Below are 15,907 nucleotides of genomic sequence, written 5' to 3'. Positions count from 1 at the left end.
CCGCCTTGGCCCTCGCTGGTTTACCTCCTGCCCTCTTCAGAGCACAGATCCCCTTTAACAGACAGTTCCCACCTCCTTCACCCGAGCCTCCCAGCCTGTCTTTATTTCCTCTCAGCTCTGCAGTCTGCCCTGCAGACTTGGTGGACGTGGGTTATTGACAGTCACCTTTCCCCAGGGTGAACCCTGCAGCAGGGCTCTAGAGCTGTGGGCGGGGCGGGCTCCGCCTCCGTGGTCACTCGGAGGGGCTGAGAGGGAGGTGAAGGCCCAGTAGCTACGACAGGTCACTTAGGAGTGTGTGTGTGTGTGTGTGTGCGCGCGCGCGCGCGTGTGCGCGTGCGCTCGTGTGTGTGTGTGTGTGTGTGTGTGTGTGTGTGTGTGTGTGTGTGTGGTGATGAGGGGTCAGGTGAGGAGGGACCAGGGGCCATCATCTAGGAAGACTCCTGGAAGAAGTGGGACCAGAGGGGGAGGCTGGGGCACATTAAGATTACATGAGTAGAGCTGACGGGGGGAGGACATGGGCTGGAGAAGGCAGGAACCAGACCCCCCATTGTCAGCTCAGTCCTGGAAAACAGGGTACACTGAGGCAGGAATGGCTCTTTTGGAGGCGGCGGCTCATTCCTTTTGGGGGTGTGGGAGGTGGAGGCATTTGCCTCTCATCAAAGTTGAAGTGGGGCAAGGGGTGCAGGGGTAACTGGACAACGTGAGTATCCCGCACTTGGAAGAGTTCAGGAGAGCTTTTTAAAAACCGAACTAAGCATTTCAAAATACAGTACTGTTTTGGTGCACGCATGTCTTTAATCCCAGCACTCAGGAGGCAGAGGCAGGCGGATCCCTATGAGTTCAAGGCCAGCCTGGGCTACAAAGCAAGTTCCAGGATAGCCAGGGCCACACAAAAACACTCTCTCAAACCCAAAAAACAGTCTCTATGTAGTCTGTTGTTGTTGTTTGTTTTAGTTTTTAGTGCGTGCCCTGGCTGGGTGCTCCTGCCCCTGCCATGCTGCTCCGTCCGTCTGTCTGTCTGTCTGTCTGTCTCTCCAGAGTACAAATCAGCCCTTTATGTCCCAACACTGGCTTAGGCTAGCCCCTGCCCTGAGGTTTCTGGAGCCAGGGGCTTGTGTTGGAGACTTTCCAGGGCCACAAGTCCCCTCGTGGTAGTGAGGGCGTGTCAGCACTAGAGCAGGATGAAGACCCTCTGACGGCGGGAACCGGTTCTCAGAAAGGCCCTAGGAGGGGGTCCAGGAGGCCCATTCCCCAGGGGACCAGGACAGGAGAGGGAAGGAAGGTCTGGAGCCAGGGAGGAAGAGCCAGCGTGGAGACCAAGACCAGCCTTGTACAGCACAGGCAGGTTAGAGCCCAGCCTGGAGTGCCCACCTTCCCAGGTTCAGATCCTGGCAACCTCTTGCTGGCTGGGTGCCTTGGGCAGGGATTTCCTCTCTGGAGTCTCAGCTTCCCTCCACCTGGGGTGATGAGCTTCTGTCCCAGGGCTGTGCAGGTGGCATGGGGCTGGGCACCATGGACAGGGTCTGCCTGGCCGGAAGGAGGGGCCACAGGCCCTGGGAGAAGTGGCCTATTCCGACGTCTACCCAGGCTTTGCCCCTGGACAAGTGAGGGGCCTCTGTGCCTTGTTGTCCTTACCTAAGGCACAGGGCTCATGGCCTCTTCTGGATCAGGAGCAAAGGCTGAGGGGTGCTGGGTAAAGTGGTTCAGAGAGAGGCGGCACGCAGTAGGTGCACACGCCTGCCGGCTGTGTTGTCATGGTGACTGGTACTGATTCTATAGTAATGGCTCTGAGCCAGGCCCAGTGCCCTGCTCCTTTCGTGTTCTATGTGACTCCTTGTAAAAGCTGCCGGAAGCAGCCACTGTCTGTCATCCCCATCTTACCAAGAGGAAACTGAGGCCTGAGAGGGGAGCTCTTTCCCTGGGGTCACACTTGGAATGTCCTGCATGGGCTGTGGTCTTTACAGATACAAAACCAGGTCCTCCAGTACTAGTTAGCTGTCAGCTGGGGTTTTGAGGCCTGGGCTTCGGGGCTCTGAAGTTCTGAACCCGTGGGGTCAGGAGCTGCAGAGAAGGGCCTGGGTGGGGCCTGCACCGGGTCATTATAAACACGGCCAGTTCCTCTGTTTGTCCTTCCCTCCATACGCTGCCCAGAGGAAGGGGTGGCCCGGGCAAATATCCGGAGGTGTGCCCTTCCGCCCCTTCTCCTGCAGGGGCATAAGTGGCTGCAGTGTGCAAGGGGCCTTGGAGGTGATGGGTGGGGGTCTGTATGGGGGAGCATGGCGCAGTGCCTTCCCATGCTCCCCCGCCTTTTCCATCCTGGCCACCTCCTCAGGTTTAGTGAGAGATCACACACACCACCACCCCTATTCTGCCAGTCTGGGAGCTGCCCTGGGGCAGCCTGGGTGTGGGAGGTGGGAGCAGAGTAGAGCCAAGAGTTCAAGGTGAGGAGCAAGCTAGACAGGGAGTACAGGGAGCCCCAGGGTGCAGCCCCCGGCTCCACGCTGTGCCAGGCAGCATGGCGTGTGCCTCGGTTGGGTTGTAGAGACAGACCTAGAGTCAAGGAGGACTTGGGAGCCAGCCGGGTCTGGGCAGCCTTGGTGCATAGGTCAAGGTGATGGCGGTGGCCAGGCAGGAAAGACTGGAAGGAAGGGTGCGTGGTGCCGCAGACAGAAGGCTAGAAGCCAGACATGCCCGTCTGTCCCAGCTGTGTCTGCCCCAGCTGTGTCTGCCCCAGCTGTGTCTGCCCCAGCTGTGTCTGTCCCAGCTGTGTCTGTCCCAGCTGTCCCGCCCCTCAGTCAGAACCACTGGGCCTGGTGGGTCAAGCAAAGAAACTGGACCAGCTGGGAAAGCCCTGTCCAGGCCTAGGGCCGGCCACCTGCTGGCCTCCTGGGACCAGTTGAGACAGGCTGGCTGCTGAGGTGGCCCCTCCCACCACACCTGCCTCTCACTGTGCTGCCAAACCGGTTTCCCTGGCTTCCCGCCCATTAATGTCCTTGTGGGCTGAGTTGGTGGCTCCCCAGGAAACAGGGCTGTGCCGGGAGGTGGGGAGAACTGGGCTGGGGCTCCCTGAGCACTTGTGTGTAGCTGGGGCCGGGGCCTGGCCCTGCGCCTGCCCTCCACCCTGGAGGAAGATGGAAGTCCTCTGGGGCACGCTTTGGTCCTTTGGACCCCACTCATGGGCGCCTCCTGTAGGAAGACCCCCCTTAGCTGTCCCTCCATGGCTGGTAGCACTTTGTCAGCCTAGTCCCTACCAGTGTGCACTGTCACTGTCTAGGGACTGGTCTGTCTGTCCCGTGTGGACGGAGCCCTTAGTGGGTCACAGGCTGTCTAGGCTGTCATCATGTCCCACCACTAGCCAGGGCGCAGTGGGTGTAAGTGAATGAATCAGTTACGGATCTTTTCTTCCTGTCTTGCAGATGAGTAACTCAAAGCCCCGGGAGGAGACGTCACCCACGCAAGGGTGTTTCTAGCCCAGCCAACTTGAGACCAGGTCTGTGTGACTATAGGGCTCCTCCCACGGGCCTGTCTCCTGGGCATCAGGGGCTGGTGGGGGGGGGACGGGGGGAGGCAGCGGAAGGGGAGGCCTGTGCTGCTGCTGGCTGGCTCCCATCATTTCTTGAGCTCTCTGTGGGGTACCACCATCGCCCCTCCTTCAGCCGGGATGGAACCTAGGGCCTCCGGCCTACTGAACTCCACCACTGAGCTACAGCCCCAGACCTCGCTATCTATCGTCTGATTTTGAGTCAGTCTTGCCAGTCATCCAGAGCAGCCTGACTCCCTCTCCATCCCAGGGAAGCTTCGGAGCTACCATCGGCCTCCGACTGAGTAGCTGGGGCCGTGGGGGTTGGTACGGCCTGTGCCCCTGGCTGGGCGCGGCCTGTGATTCTTTGTCGGTGGTGTTATTTAATTTGCTTTCTAAAAATATTAGTTGTTAAATGTTATGTGGATGGATGCTTTGCCTGCATGTATGTGTGTGTATCACATGCGTTCCTGGTGTCCTCAAAGGTCAGAGGAGGGCATCAGATTCCCTGGAACTGGAGTTACAGACAGTTGTGAGCTACTGTGTGGGTGCTGGGGATTGAACCCAGGTCCTCGGAAAGAGCAGCCAGTGCTCTTACATGCTGAGCCATCTCTCCAGCTTCCCATCCCTTTTTTGAGACAGGATCTCACTATGTAGCCCTGGTTAGCCTAGAACTCACTATGTAGACCAGGCTGACCTTGAACTACAGAGGTCCACATGCCTCTGCCTCCAAGTACTAGGATCAAAGACATGCGTGCGCCGCCATGCTGGCTCAAGGCATTTGTCTGTGACTGGTCCCATCTAATGCCCAGTTGAAGACCCGGCCCTAAAGATAGGATAACATCACAGCGTGGAGGGGCGTCCCATGTGTCTGTAGCTGTGGTTGTGGCCAGGCTGAAGGTGGAGACTGCTCACTGTACACACGGGCACACTCAGAGTGTGCCCAGCCCAGAGGTGGACCGGGGTCACTGTGGATGGGCTAGTCTAGGCACTGTTAGCATTAGTGGGCTGAGAGAGATAGAAGACAAGCCACACAAGGAGCCGCAGCAGGTTCCCCACAGGTTAAGGACATCTGAAGGTGAGGTGATGGCCGGCAGGCTGTGTGGTTAGGAAAGGAGTTGGTGCTGACTCAGAAAGGACGGGGGAGAGAGAGGGAGTTCCGGCATGATAAGGAAGGGTGGTCCAGGCAAGGGGAGCCTGCCTGTGCAAAGGCCCTGAAGTGTGGAAGCTGATGTGGAGGTGATGGAGCGGGCTGTGTGAGGTCTCTGGGCCACAAGAAGGGCTCTAGCTGTAGCTATGAGCGGGAGATAGCGGGGTCTGACCCTCTGGGTCAGCAGTTCTCAACCCGTGTGTGGTTCAGGACGCCTTAGGGGTCGCCTAAGACCGTCGGAACGCACAGATGTTAGCTCTACAATTCATAACAGTAGCAGAATTACAGTTATGAAGTAGCAACGCGGTGACTTTATGGTTAGGGTCACTACAATGTGAGGAACTATTTACTTAGTTAATTTTATTTTTGGTTTTTTTTTTTTTTTTTTTTTTTTTTTGGTTTTTCGAGACAGGGTTTCTCTGTGTAGCTTTGCGCCTTTCCTGGAACTCACTTGGTAGCCCAGGCTAGCCTTGAACTCACAAAGATTCGCCTGCCTCTGCCTCCCGAGTGCTGGGATTAAAGGCGTGCGCCACCACCGCCCGGCTATTTTTGGTTTTTCAAGATAGGGCTTCTCTGTGTAGCTTTGACTGTCCTGGAACTCACTCTGTAGCCCAAATTCCCAGAGCTCTGCCTGCCTCTGCCTCCCTAGTGCAGGGGTTAAAGGTGTGGCCACCACGGCCCCCCTGAGGAGCTGTTAGGGAGGGCTGCAGCCCTGGCCAGGCTGGGAACCACTGCTCTAGTGCTTCCTAGGAACCACAGAAGCAGCTGGAAGAGCTACTGCCCCCTGCTGGTACGCGGCAGAGAGAGCGGCTGAGCCAGGGGGGCCGAGGCAGGGAGGTGGGGAGGCTTGAGGGACAGACCGCCTGCTCTGGTCCCACTTCCCTGGTGCTTCCCTCCCGCAGCTGCCTGAGAGCCGCAGCCATCCACCGCCCGCACACGTCCTGTGCTCAGGCCCTGGAGCCATGTTTGGAAAGAAGAAGAAGCGGGTGGAGATCTCAGCCCCATCCAACTTTGAGCATCGCGTGCACACAGGCTTCGACCAGCACGAGCAGAAGTTCACAGGGCTGCCCCGCCAGTGGCAGAGCCTGATTGAAGAGTCGGCACGCCGACCCAAGCCCCTCATCGACCCCGCCTGCATCACCTCCATCCAGCCTGGAGCCCCCAAGGTAGCCCTCACCACGTCTACCCCACAGCCACGCTGCCGTAGTGGCCCAGCCCTCAGCTGCTCTCGGCCTCTGTAACTCAGTGCCAGCCCTCTACCCACCAGCCCCATCAGGGGGGGCCCATGCTGACCCCTGACCTCTTCACTGCTGCCCCGCACCACACACCCAACCTTGGTCTCCTCAGGGTTCATGACAAGGGACAGCCCACTCCCAGACAGCTGCATTCCAGGGACTTAAAAGGAGCAACTGAGGCAGATGGGAGCAGGGTAGAAGCTGTGGCCCAATGAGACACCAAGCCATTCAGTCTTGTGGGAGTGGAGATCTCATGTCATCCTGAGCAAAATGGCAGGGTTGGAATGGGACCTGAGGTCTGGATCCAAGATCCCCACCCTTCCCCAACCTCCACGTGCAGTGAGAATTGTGGTCTCCTTGCCCAGGCACAGCTGTAGCCACACAGGCCTAGTGATAAGAGTGTCCTGCCAGGCTACTGAAGCCACGTTGGAGTTGGGTTCGTTCCACAGGTGGCGGGACCCAGGGCAGCACAGCCAAGCTTGTCCGCAGTGGGTGGAGTTGGGTGCCTGTGGTCAGCAGGCTGGGTGCCTGGCACTGCAGCTGACTCATCCTCCCCTGCCACCAGCCCGGGCCTGGCAGGAAGGAGCAAAATCAGCAGGGTGTCCACAGCCACAGTGCTTGGGCCCGGGCTGGGGTCCGGCTTGTTATTTCCGTGGGCCTGCAGGGTCATGGGAGGGCCTTGCCTTCTCTCCATTGCTTAGAAAGCTCCTCCTGTCACCTGACTCTGTGCAGGCTTCCCGTGACCCAGGCCAGCTGGCAGCCAATAGAGACTGGCCCTGAAGTAGGCCCTGCTTTTCAGGTCCCAGTCCCAGGTCCCAGGTCCAGACAGCCCACCCTGGCCCTCCTCCCATGCTCCACTGAGTGCTGTGCCCACCCTGGGCCCTCCTCCCATGCTCCACTGAGTGCTGTACCCACCCTGGGCCTCCTCCCATGCTCCACTGAGCGCTGTGCCCACCCTGGCCCTCCTCCCATGTTCCACTGAGCGCTGTGCCCACCCTGGCCCTCCTCCCATGTTCCACTGAGCGCTGTGCCCGCCCTGGCCCTCCTCCCATGCTCCACTGAGTGCTGTGCCCACCCTGGGCCCTCCCCCATGCTCCACTGAGCGCTGTGCCCACCCTGGCCCTCCTCCCATGTTCCACTGAGCGCTGTGCCCACCCTGGGCCCTCCTCCCATGTTCCACTGAGCGCTGTGCCCACCCTGGGCCTCCTCCCATGCTCCACTGAGCGCTGTGCCCACCCTGGGCCCTCCCCCATGCTCCACTGAGCGCTGTGCCCACCCTGGCCCTCCTCCCATGCTCCACTGAGCGCTGTGGCCATTTCTCACAGGTCATGACGGTATTAGATGTCCCCAGGTTTTCACCCCTGCTCCTTGCACCCTCTCCCTCTCCCTGCCCCCGCCCCAGCCTGCAGGGGGATGACACTTGTCCTAGTGCACGTGCGGGCACCTTAGCTGGTACTGCCTACACGTCAGGGTTCTTGACCATTGACCCAAGTTCTAAGACCAAAGCCTTTTTCATTCAGGTATCCGCTGAATGAAAGAAAGAAATAGAAAAGGAGGACGTGACTGCCCCTAGGTATGGTGGAGGAGAAGGCTTAGTGTAGATAAAGGGAGAGCACAGCCCTGGCAGATCTGGAAGAGTCCAGTGTGGACATGACTGGGCCATGTGAGGAGGGGAGAGCCAGAAGATAAAAGGTTAAAAAGGCAAAGGACCAGCTTAGCCAAAATGGCTGGATTACGTAGGGAAGGGCAGCGGGGGAAGGGTAAGCCAGCCACAAGAACCCTGTAACCCTGGGGGGCTGAGGGAGCCTGGGAGAACCTGGCGGCCAGGTCAGCCATTTGTCTGGGGTTTGACACCTAACATCCACCTTGCTTTCTTGGCTCCCTGGGCAAGGCAGGCTTCCCGGCAGGCAGCCAGGGCCCCAGACAGGCTGGGACCACAGGTGGTTCTTGTGAGCTAGCTCAGCATACCCTGAGCCTGTCGAGGCCATCCAGGTCCCGTCTCTGCATGCCACCTGGCGGCAGTGGTGGGCAGCTCCCCATCCCTCCTCGTCTCCCCTCTTCCCCTCCCTCCCTTCCCATAGTGTGGACGCTAATCTGGGAGCCAGGACATAGGCGGGCTGCAAGAGGAGAGAAGAGCTCCGTCCTTGGGCGGCTCACGGGGTAGAGCGGCCTGCGGGGTGCACAGCCCTGGCAGCTGGCACCAAGAGCCAGAGGCCTGTGGGCTGGCATTTAAACTGGGAGTTAGCGAGGCATCAGAGACGTATGTTTGATTACAGACCTCGAGGAGGGGAGCGGGGCAGCCATGGAGACGTTTGGGAGATGTAGGTTGGGGCAAGGCGGAGAGCTCATGGGCACATGTCCGGTGTATTGGAGAAACAGCCGAGAAGCCTGTGTGCCTGGGCTGGCTGGGGGCAGGGAGGCATGGCGGCTGGCAGTTCAGGTGTATTCCAGTTGAGTTGGCCACACAGCTCCCAGGCCTCCTAGGCCTGGACTCTAGGCTGTGGGCTTTCTATTCCACACCCAGCCTCTAGCCCCGGGGTCGGAGTGCCTGGTTTGGGCTAATGGCGCTGGCAGCCGCAGGGGAGGAAGTGCTGAGCGAGTGGCCTGTAATTTGCAGCTCTGGGGTTGATTACAGGCTGTGTTTACCTCCCTCGCCCCAGTCCACGGGCAGAACTGGCTGCGGGCTGGGAGCCCCCAGATGGGTGGTGGGCATGAGAGCAGTTCTTGGGGCGCTGCAGGCCCCATCCCCACCCACGGTCCCTTCACCGGTCTGTCTTGTTTTCGTGCTGTCTTGCTCCTGTGACGGACACACCGCCTGCGCCCCTCCTTCCCGGCCTTGCCCTGCCGTCGCCTGGACCCCAGACCATCGTGCGGGGCAGCAAAGGTGCCAAGGATGGGGCCCTCACACTGCTGCTCGACGACTTTGAGAACATGTCGGTGACACGCTCCAACTCCCTGCGCAGAGACAGCCCCCCGCCGCCGGCCCGTGCCCACCAGGAGAACGGGATGCTGGAGGAGCGGGCAGCCCCGGCCAGAACGGCCCCTGACAAGGCTGGAGCCAGAGGCCGGGCCACAGGCCACAGCGAGGCAGGCGGTGGTGACAGACGGCGGCCGGGGGCAGAGAAGAGGCCCAAGTCCTCGAGGGAGGGCCCAGGAGGGCCCCAGGAGGCCTCCCGAGATAAGCGCCCCCTCTCTGGGCCTGACGTTAGCACCCCCCAGCCTGCCAGTCTGGCCGGCGGGGCGAAACTAGCAGCTGGCAGGCCCTTTAACACATACCCGCGGGCTGACACGGACCACCCACCCCGGGGTGCCCAGGTAACCCATCCCCACTTCATTCAGCACCTCAGTGTCTTCCCATTGCTTCCCTCAGCCCAGCCACAGCCCAGCTCCCTGTGCATTTCTCAGGCTGACCTCCTGTGTGTCATCCGGCTGGGGAGAGCTGACGCAGCCTCCACTCAGGGCACTTCTTTCTTCTGTTGCAGGGGGAGCCGCACAGTGCGGCCCCTAACGGGCCATCAGCCACAGGCATGGCTGCCCCTCAGTCTTCGTCCTCCTCCCGGCCTCCCACCCGAACCCGTGGTGCCCCCAGCCCAGGAGTGCTGGGCCCCCATGCCTCTGAGCCCCAGCTGGCCCCCCCAGCACGTGCTCTTGCTGCCCCTGCTGCACCCCCTGCCCCTGGGCCCCCTGGGCCTCGCTCACCACAGCGGGAGCCCCAGCGAGTGTCCCACGAGCAGTTCCGGGCTGCTCTGCAGCTGGTGGTGGACCCGGGGGACCCACGTTCCTATCTAGATAACTTCATCAAGATCGGCGAGGGCTCTACAGGTATCGTGTGCATAGCCACCGTGCGCAGCTCAGGCAAACTGGTGGCCGTCAAGAAGATGGACCTGCGCAAGCAGCAAAGGCGTGAACTGCTCTTTAACGAGGTAGGCCCGGGCGGGAGCCCAGCGCTGTCTGCTCACAGCCGTCCCCAGCCGAAGGCTCCTGCCTGGGCCTCTGTCCTACCAAGTGCCCATGGCCCGGGCTGACTTGTTCCAGCTAGTCCCGGGCCTGTGTGCTCCCCTCCAGGCCTCTTCCTGTCGCGGGGTCCCTGTCCCTGGGAAACTCTGTCATACCTCACTCTGGACCACAGCCCAGCACCCCACGTCCTCCAGTCCCGCTTCTGTGTGGCCTCTCTCGCCCTTGGGCTCCTGCTCTAGCTTCTCTCAGGTCTCCCTGGACACTGTATATAACATCGGGGGGGGGGGGGGGGGGGGGCGTTGACCTCAAAGCCTTTACAGACCCTCTTAGTGTCTGTCTCCCATATCCTTACGGCAGGCTCCAGCCCCTTGCCCTGTCAGGTCCTGTAACTAGAGTTTTCCTGCCTGGCCCACAGTCGGGACAAATCTCTGTCACCCGCCAGTCCCACAGCCGCTCAGACCCAACCAAGTAAACACAGAGATTTATATTGCTTACACACTGTATGGCCATGGAAGGCTTCTTGCTAACTGTTCTTATAGCTTAAATTAATCCATTTCCACAAATCTATACCTTGCCACATGGCTTGTGGCTTACCGGCGTCTTCACATGCTGCTTGCCATGGCAGCGGCTGGCAGTGTCTCCTTCCACCTTCCTGTTCTCTCCATTCTCCTCTCTGTTAGTCCCGCCTATACTTCCTGCCTGGCCACTGGCCAATCAGTGTTTTATTTATTGACCAATCAGAGCAATTTGACATACAGACCGTCCCCCAGCAAGGTCCTGTTTCCATCTAGCCATAACTAGGCACTTGGTTCACCCAGCTTCTGGCTCTGGGGAGAAGTGTGTGTAGGTATGACAAGTCCCTCCTGCCTCTGCTGGAGGGGTCCCCGGAGGTCCAGCTTGGAGGCTCCCCAGCTCTGCTTGCCTGTCTCCTGGCACTTCCTCCCCAACTTCACCTGTTGCTCACACCCCACCCCAGTACTCCGTCCACACCAGGAATCCCTCCTTAGGCGGAACTTGCTCCCCTGGTCCCTGTAAACATAGTGTTGCCCACCACCCTTAGCTCCCGGCCCCTTCCCTCTCCAGCCGGCCCTTCGTCTGGCTTCTCTGTTAACTGCCCCCACACGCACGCCCTTTTATTTGAGCTTTTCTTCATACCCGCTGGTCCTCTTGTTCCCTCTTCCTCTTGATGCCCCTGAGGTCAGAGCACTCAGAGACCAGCCAGGACCCGTCAGGATCAGGGAACCTGCATGGTGGGATAGGGTTCCGGGTGCACCCCTAGATGGAGGGGTCTTGGCTTTGGACAAGGGGCCAGCTGGAGTGAGCGGGCCAGTTTGCTCCAGTGCAGCAAACTGCTAGGAGGTTGGTGAGCGGCGGCTGGCGCCAGCTCTAAGGGCAGTGCGTCTGGTCCCAGTGCTGTCCCTGTCCCGCCCCGCCAGGTGGTGATCATGAGGGACTACCGGCATGAGAACGTGGTGGAGATGTACAACAGCTACCTGGTGGGCGACGAGCTCTGGGTGGTCATGGAGTTCCTGGAGGGAGGCGCTCTCACCGATATCGTCACCCACACCAGGTACTGCTGGGTGACCTGCTGCCTCAGTGCTCCCAGGGGTGGAGCTGGGCCCTTCATCCTCTGGTGATGGACAAGTCCTCCAGAGTGTGGGTGGGCAGCGAAGCCAGCCCACAGGATGGCGTCATAGCATCTTAGCCCCCCCAGCCCCTCTTTGTGACCTCCTGATGTCCTGAAGCAGAGTCGGGGTCTCTCAGCTCCCCACCTTCACCCCGGGGCCGGACATTCCAGCAGGCCCTGTCTGCCCAGTTCCTTCTGCCCGTGCAGGATGAACGAGGAACAGATTGCCGCTGTGTGCCTGGCTGTGCTGCAGGCGCTGTCTGTGCTCCACGCCCAGGGCGTCATCCACCGAGACATCAAGAGTGACTCCATCTTGCTGACCCATGATGGCCGGGTAAGTGGGAAAGAGGCTGGATGTGAGGGGCAGCTTTTTTGTTTGTTTGTTTTTGTTGTTCAAGACAGAATTCCTCCATGTAGCTCTACCGTCCTGGAACTCACTCTGTAGACCAGGCTGGCCTCAAACTCACAGAGATCCGCCTGCCTCTGCCTCCCAACTGCTGGGATTAAAGGCTGCACCACCGCCACCCAGCAGCTTTTCGTCTTTCTGACAGAACAGCTTGAAGGAGGAAGGTGTTGTGTTTTGTCTCTCAGCATTTCAGAGGTTTCCGTCCATCATGGAGCCAAGCAGCTCCCTTCTTGGCAGCTAGGAAGCAGGAGAAAGCTTGTGCTGAGGGTCTCCTTCCCTCCATTCCAGCCTGTAGAGTAGTGCCACCCACAGTCAGGGCAGCTCTTGTCCCCAGTTAACCCTCTCTGGAAATGTCCTCAGGCACCCTGAAGCTGGGCTCCTCGCAGCCTCGCAGCCTTCCCAAGCTGATTGGCAGCAGCGCACTGCGCTGGGCCCTGCCCCCCCCCCCCCCCACTGCTGCCAGGGTGCCGGTGGACCCTGTTGGGTGACTAGAAGAGCCAGCCCAGAGCAGGGGTCCAGATCGGGGAATGAACTGAAGCTAGAGACCCTCCCAGGGCCCAGCGAGGAGGGACTTAGGCCTACAGCCGCAGCTGGCTGCATGCTTCCCGGCCACAGCTGTAGGCTGCATGCTTCCCGGCCGCAGCTGTAGGCTGCATGCTTCCCGCCGCAGCTGGCCTGCCTCCCCTGTTGGGTTTGGTTTGATTTGGTTTGACACAGGGTCTCACTGTGTGGCCCTGGCTGGCCTGGAACTCGCTATGTCAGCCAGGCTGGCCTTGAACTCACAGAGATCCTCCTGCTCCCACACCTGGCTTTGCTTTGTTTTTTGAGACTGGCTTCTGAGGGTCCCTGCTGGCCTGATTCTTGCTACACTGCCCCGGGCTGGCTCCTGACTCCTGTCTTAGACTCCTGAGAGCTGAGATCACGGGCATGCTCCACCACCTCTGACGCCCAGGCAGGACCCTCAAGGGCCCTGTTGCCCTGGCACTCCAGCCTTGCACACACGTGTGCCAGGTGTGCAGTGATGCCGAGTGTGGCCTCCTGAGTGCCTCCCTCACTTCAGCAAGCCGGGTTTGAGCACAGGGTGACCAAGAAACAGTCCGGAGCCGTTCTGTGCAGCTGACTTTGCCGGCTCCCCCTTTAGACCAAGGTCTGAGTCTGGGGCCACAGTGGAGTCAGGCAGTGCCCATAGCCCAAGGGGACTTGAGTTCTGGGGGCCAGAAGAGCCATCCACACCATCAGGAGTCAGGAAGAGCCCGCAGCTCAGGGTGAGAGTCCCAGGGACTCGTTATGGCAGAGACGCCCCTCCCCCGACACACAGACGCCCTCTTTGGCTCTCTCACACACAGACCCAGGCTGGGCTGTGTTCCTCGTAACCAGTGACTAGCACTTGGTCCAAGGGCCGAGAGCGCTGGGCTCTCAGAGCCAGCCTGTCTTGGCCCCTGCTAAGCCTGTGCTACCTGCAGCCCTGGAGAGGAGCGCATCCACCTGAGCCCTGCCAGGAGGGAGCAGAACACCCACCCCACCCCACCCACCCCACCCCCACCCCCGCTCAATGGAGCCCATGTGTCTGAAGGCGGGCTGTGGGCGGCCCCTCTGACCTGCAGCCTGTCTGCCCCAGGTGAAGCTGTCCGACTTTGGCTTCTGCGCCCAGGTGAGCAAGGAGGTGCCGAGGAGGAAGTCACTGGTGGGCACACCCTACTGGATGGCCCCAGAGCTGATCTCCCGCCTTCCCTACGGGCCAGAGGTAAGCCCAGCGCTGGCCCCCAAGCCAGTCTTGAGCATCCTGTGTGAAGGTGGCCTGCTTCCTTCCTTGTTGGGAAGGCTGGGCTGGCATGAGGGAGCCCCGCTGCCAGGGAAAGGCTGCCACCTGCATTCCGGCTGCGGTCCCACCTGTCTGCCGCTTGATGCTGTGGCCTGCCTGGCACTGAGCTTTTCTCCCTCAGTCAGCAGACTTGGTCCCCACTAGACATGGGGTGGGCAGGCTGGAACAGGGCCCCCCAGAAGCCAGAGCAGCATGAGAATCCTTGGGGCTGTCTCAGTCAGGGTGGCCTGGACACACACTGTTGGAGCTGGAACACACCAGCGATCCATGGCAGCTGCGCTTCCCTAGGCCTGAGGACCAGGGTAGGCAGGCTCCCACTGTCCGTGGCTTATGGCCCGAGACGAGGACAGAGAGGTGCAGGCCAACTGGGGCCACGCTTCCTGCGGCTTGCAGAGGATTGGCTGCTCAGCTCTGTGGGCCCCTTCCCACCCTAGGTGGACATCTGGTCACTGGGGGTGATGGTGATCGAGATGGTGGATGGGGAGCCCCCCTACTTCAACGAGCCACCCCTCAAAGCCATGAAGATGATCCGGGACAACCTGCCACCCCGACTGAAGAACCTGCACAAGGTGAACAGAGCTAGGCTGTGCCGTAGGTGACGTCTGGTGCCTCCCCCAACCCCAGAGACAGAGCCACGGGGTCCCCTGGGCCCTAGGCTCCCACAGAGCTCAGGCCCGGGTTGCCTGACTGTAGGGCCGTCCTGTTGGGGATTTGCACGTGGGAAGGGGCCGATGCCCGCTAGGCCAGACCACAGAAGTGGGGAGGAGATGAGCCTAAGGTGCCATGCCCCTTGTGGCCCTGTGGTAACTCCTGAGGCTCCTTCAGCCCACAGGGCATGACAGGAAAGTGGCCCTGTAGCAAGTAACCCTGGCCCTGACCTCTGCTCCTCCAGGCCTCGCCATCTCTGAAAGGCTTCCTGGACCGCCTGCTGGTGCGGGACCCGGCCCAGCGGGCCACTGCTGCTGAGCTGCTGAAGCACCCTTTCCTCACCAAGGCGGGGCCACCGGCCAGCATTGTACCCCTCATGCGCCAGCACCGAACCAGATGAGCCGGAGCCCGGTCCCCAACCAAAGAGCCCTGGGCCACCCGCCCAGCGGAGGCCAGTAGGGGGCCGACGCGCTCCTGCCGCCCATGAGACGCTGTGGGGAGCCACCGTCACTGTGCAGGGGTTTGTGGGACCCAACTACTGAACTCCGGCTTGGGTTCCGTGACTGTTAAAGCAACACCAGGACCTGGGGGAGCAAGTGAGGCTCCCCGGGTCCCTCACCCTCCAGGACAGGCCCCTCCCCTGTGCCCAGTCCACAGGAGGGCAGGCAGCAGCTCCATCACTGGAAATCTGCACCAGGGGCCACTGGGGACAGAGATGACGCCATGAGAACGGGGTGTGTGTGCGTGTGCGTGTGCGTGTGTGTACGTGTGTACGTGTACCCAGAAAGTCCGGCTCCTCTGTCCTCAGTCTGCAAGGGGGATCTCAGGCCTTGCCTGGTGGCCGGCCCCCGACCCTGAGCCATTGAAGGGTCAATCATGAATGTTAGAGTGGCCTTTTCCCAGAGCCCCACACCCTCTTTCCACAGGAGAGTCGGGTTGGGGCCTCCCCTCCCCCAGCCTCTGCAGCTAATGACTACTGCACCTGGACAGCCTCCGTTTTCTAGAAGTCTATTTATATTGTCATTTTGTAACACTAGCTGTGTCTTAACCTGGGCACAGATGATCCCTGACCTGTGGGGTGCCAGGGGACAGAGCCACTTTGGAAGAATCAGGCTCCTGTCCCCCATCCCACCGCCCCTCCCTCCAGTTAGTTTTACAATTAAAACATTTTCTTGTTTTGTGGTGTGTGGTGTGTGAAGGTTGTTGCCCCACTGTGTGGCGAGGGAAGTTTGGGGTCTGGCCTGGGAACCCAGACTTCACTGGAGAGACACTCCACCCTCCTGCCTGCGTGGGACAAGGGGGCCCCAACTCTGGAAGCAGCCTATCCTGGCAGCCTGGAATTAGTGTTTCCTCCTTTCAAAAACAAGTATTTACTTGTTTTGAGACAGGGCTCATCACGTAGCTTAGGCTGGCCTAAACTTGCTGTGTAGCCTGGGCTAGCTTCAGACCTGCAGCACTCCCCTGCCTCTGTCTCTTGATCGCTGCTGTGATTACAGCGTGTGGCATCACCACAGTCACTACACAGGGCCTCATGTTACGTGT

General features: G+C 60.3%; 1 protein-coding gene across 2 annotated transcripts in view; it reads left to right on the top strand.

Moving 5' to 3' along the window:
• The window catches only part of Pak4 (p21 (RAC1) activated kinase 4), a 42,175-nt gene extending 26,632 nt beyond the window's left edge, over positions 1-15,543 (top strand). For both annotated transcript variants that reach the window (XM_006986283.4, XM_042275016.2), the window contains exons 2-10: positions 3,417-3,490; positions 5,573-5,836; positions 8,768-9,220; positions 9,388-9,828; positions 11,299-11,432; positions 11,697-11,823; positions 13,514-13,639; positions 14,152-14,286; positions 14,610-15,543. In XM_006986283.4, the coding sequence (XP_006986345.1) occupies positions 5,633-5,836; positions 8,768-9,220; positions 9,388-9,828; positions 11,299-11,432; positions 11,697-11,823; positions 13,514-13,639; positions 14,152-14,286; positions 14,610-14,765 (1,776 nt within the window). In that variant the 5' untranslated portion in view covers positions 3,417-3,490; positions 5,573-5,632 and the 3' untranslated portion in view covers positions 14,766-15,543. The remainder of the gene's footprint in view (positions 1-3,416; positions 3,491-5,572; positions 5,837-8,767; positions 9,221-9,387; positions 9,829-11,298; positions 11,433-11,696; positions 11,824-13,513; positions 13,640-14,151; positions 14,287-14,609) is intronic.
• Positions 15,544-15,907: the final 364 nt, after the last annotated feature.

This window comes from Peromyscus maniculatus, chromosome 1, assembly GCF_049852395.1.
Source record: "Peromyscus maniculatus bairdii isolate BWxNUB_F1_BW_parent chromosome 1, HU_Pman_BW_mat_3.1, whole genome shotgun sequence".
Lineage (NCBI taxonomy): Eukaryota > Metazoa > Chordata > Mammalia > Rodentia > Cricetidae > Peromyscus > Peromyscus maniculatus.
This window is presented reverse-complemented; position numbering and strand designations above follow the sequence as displayed.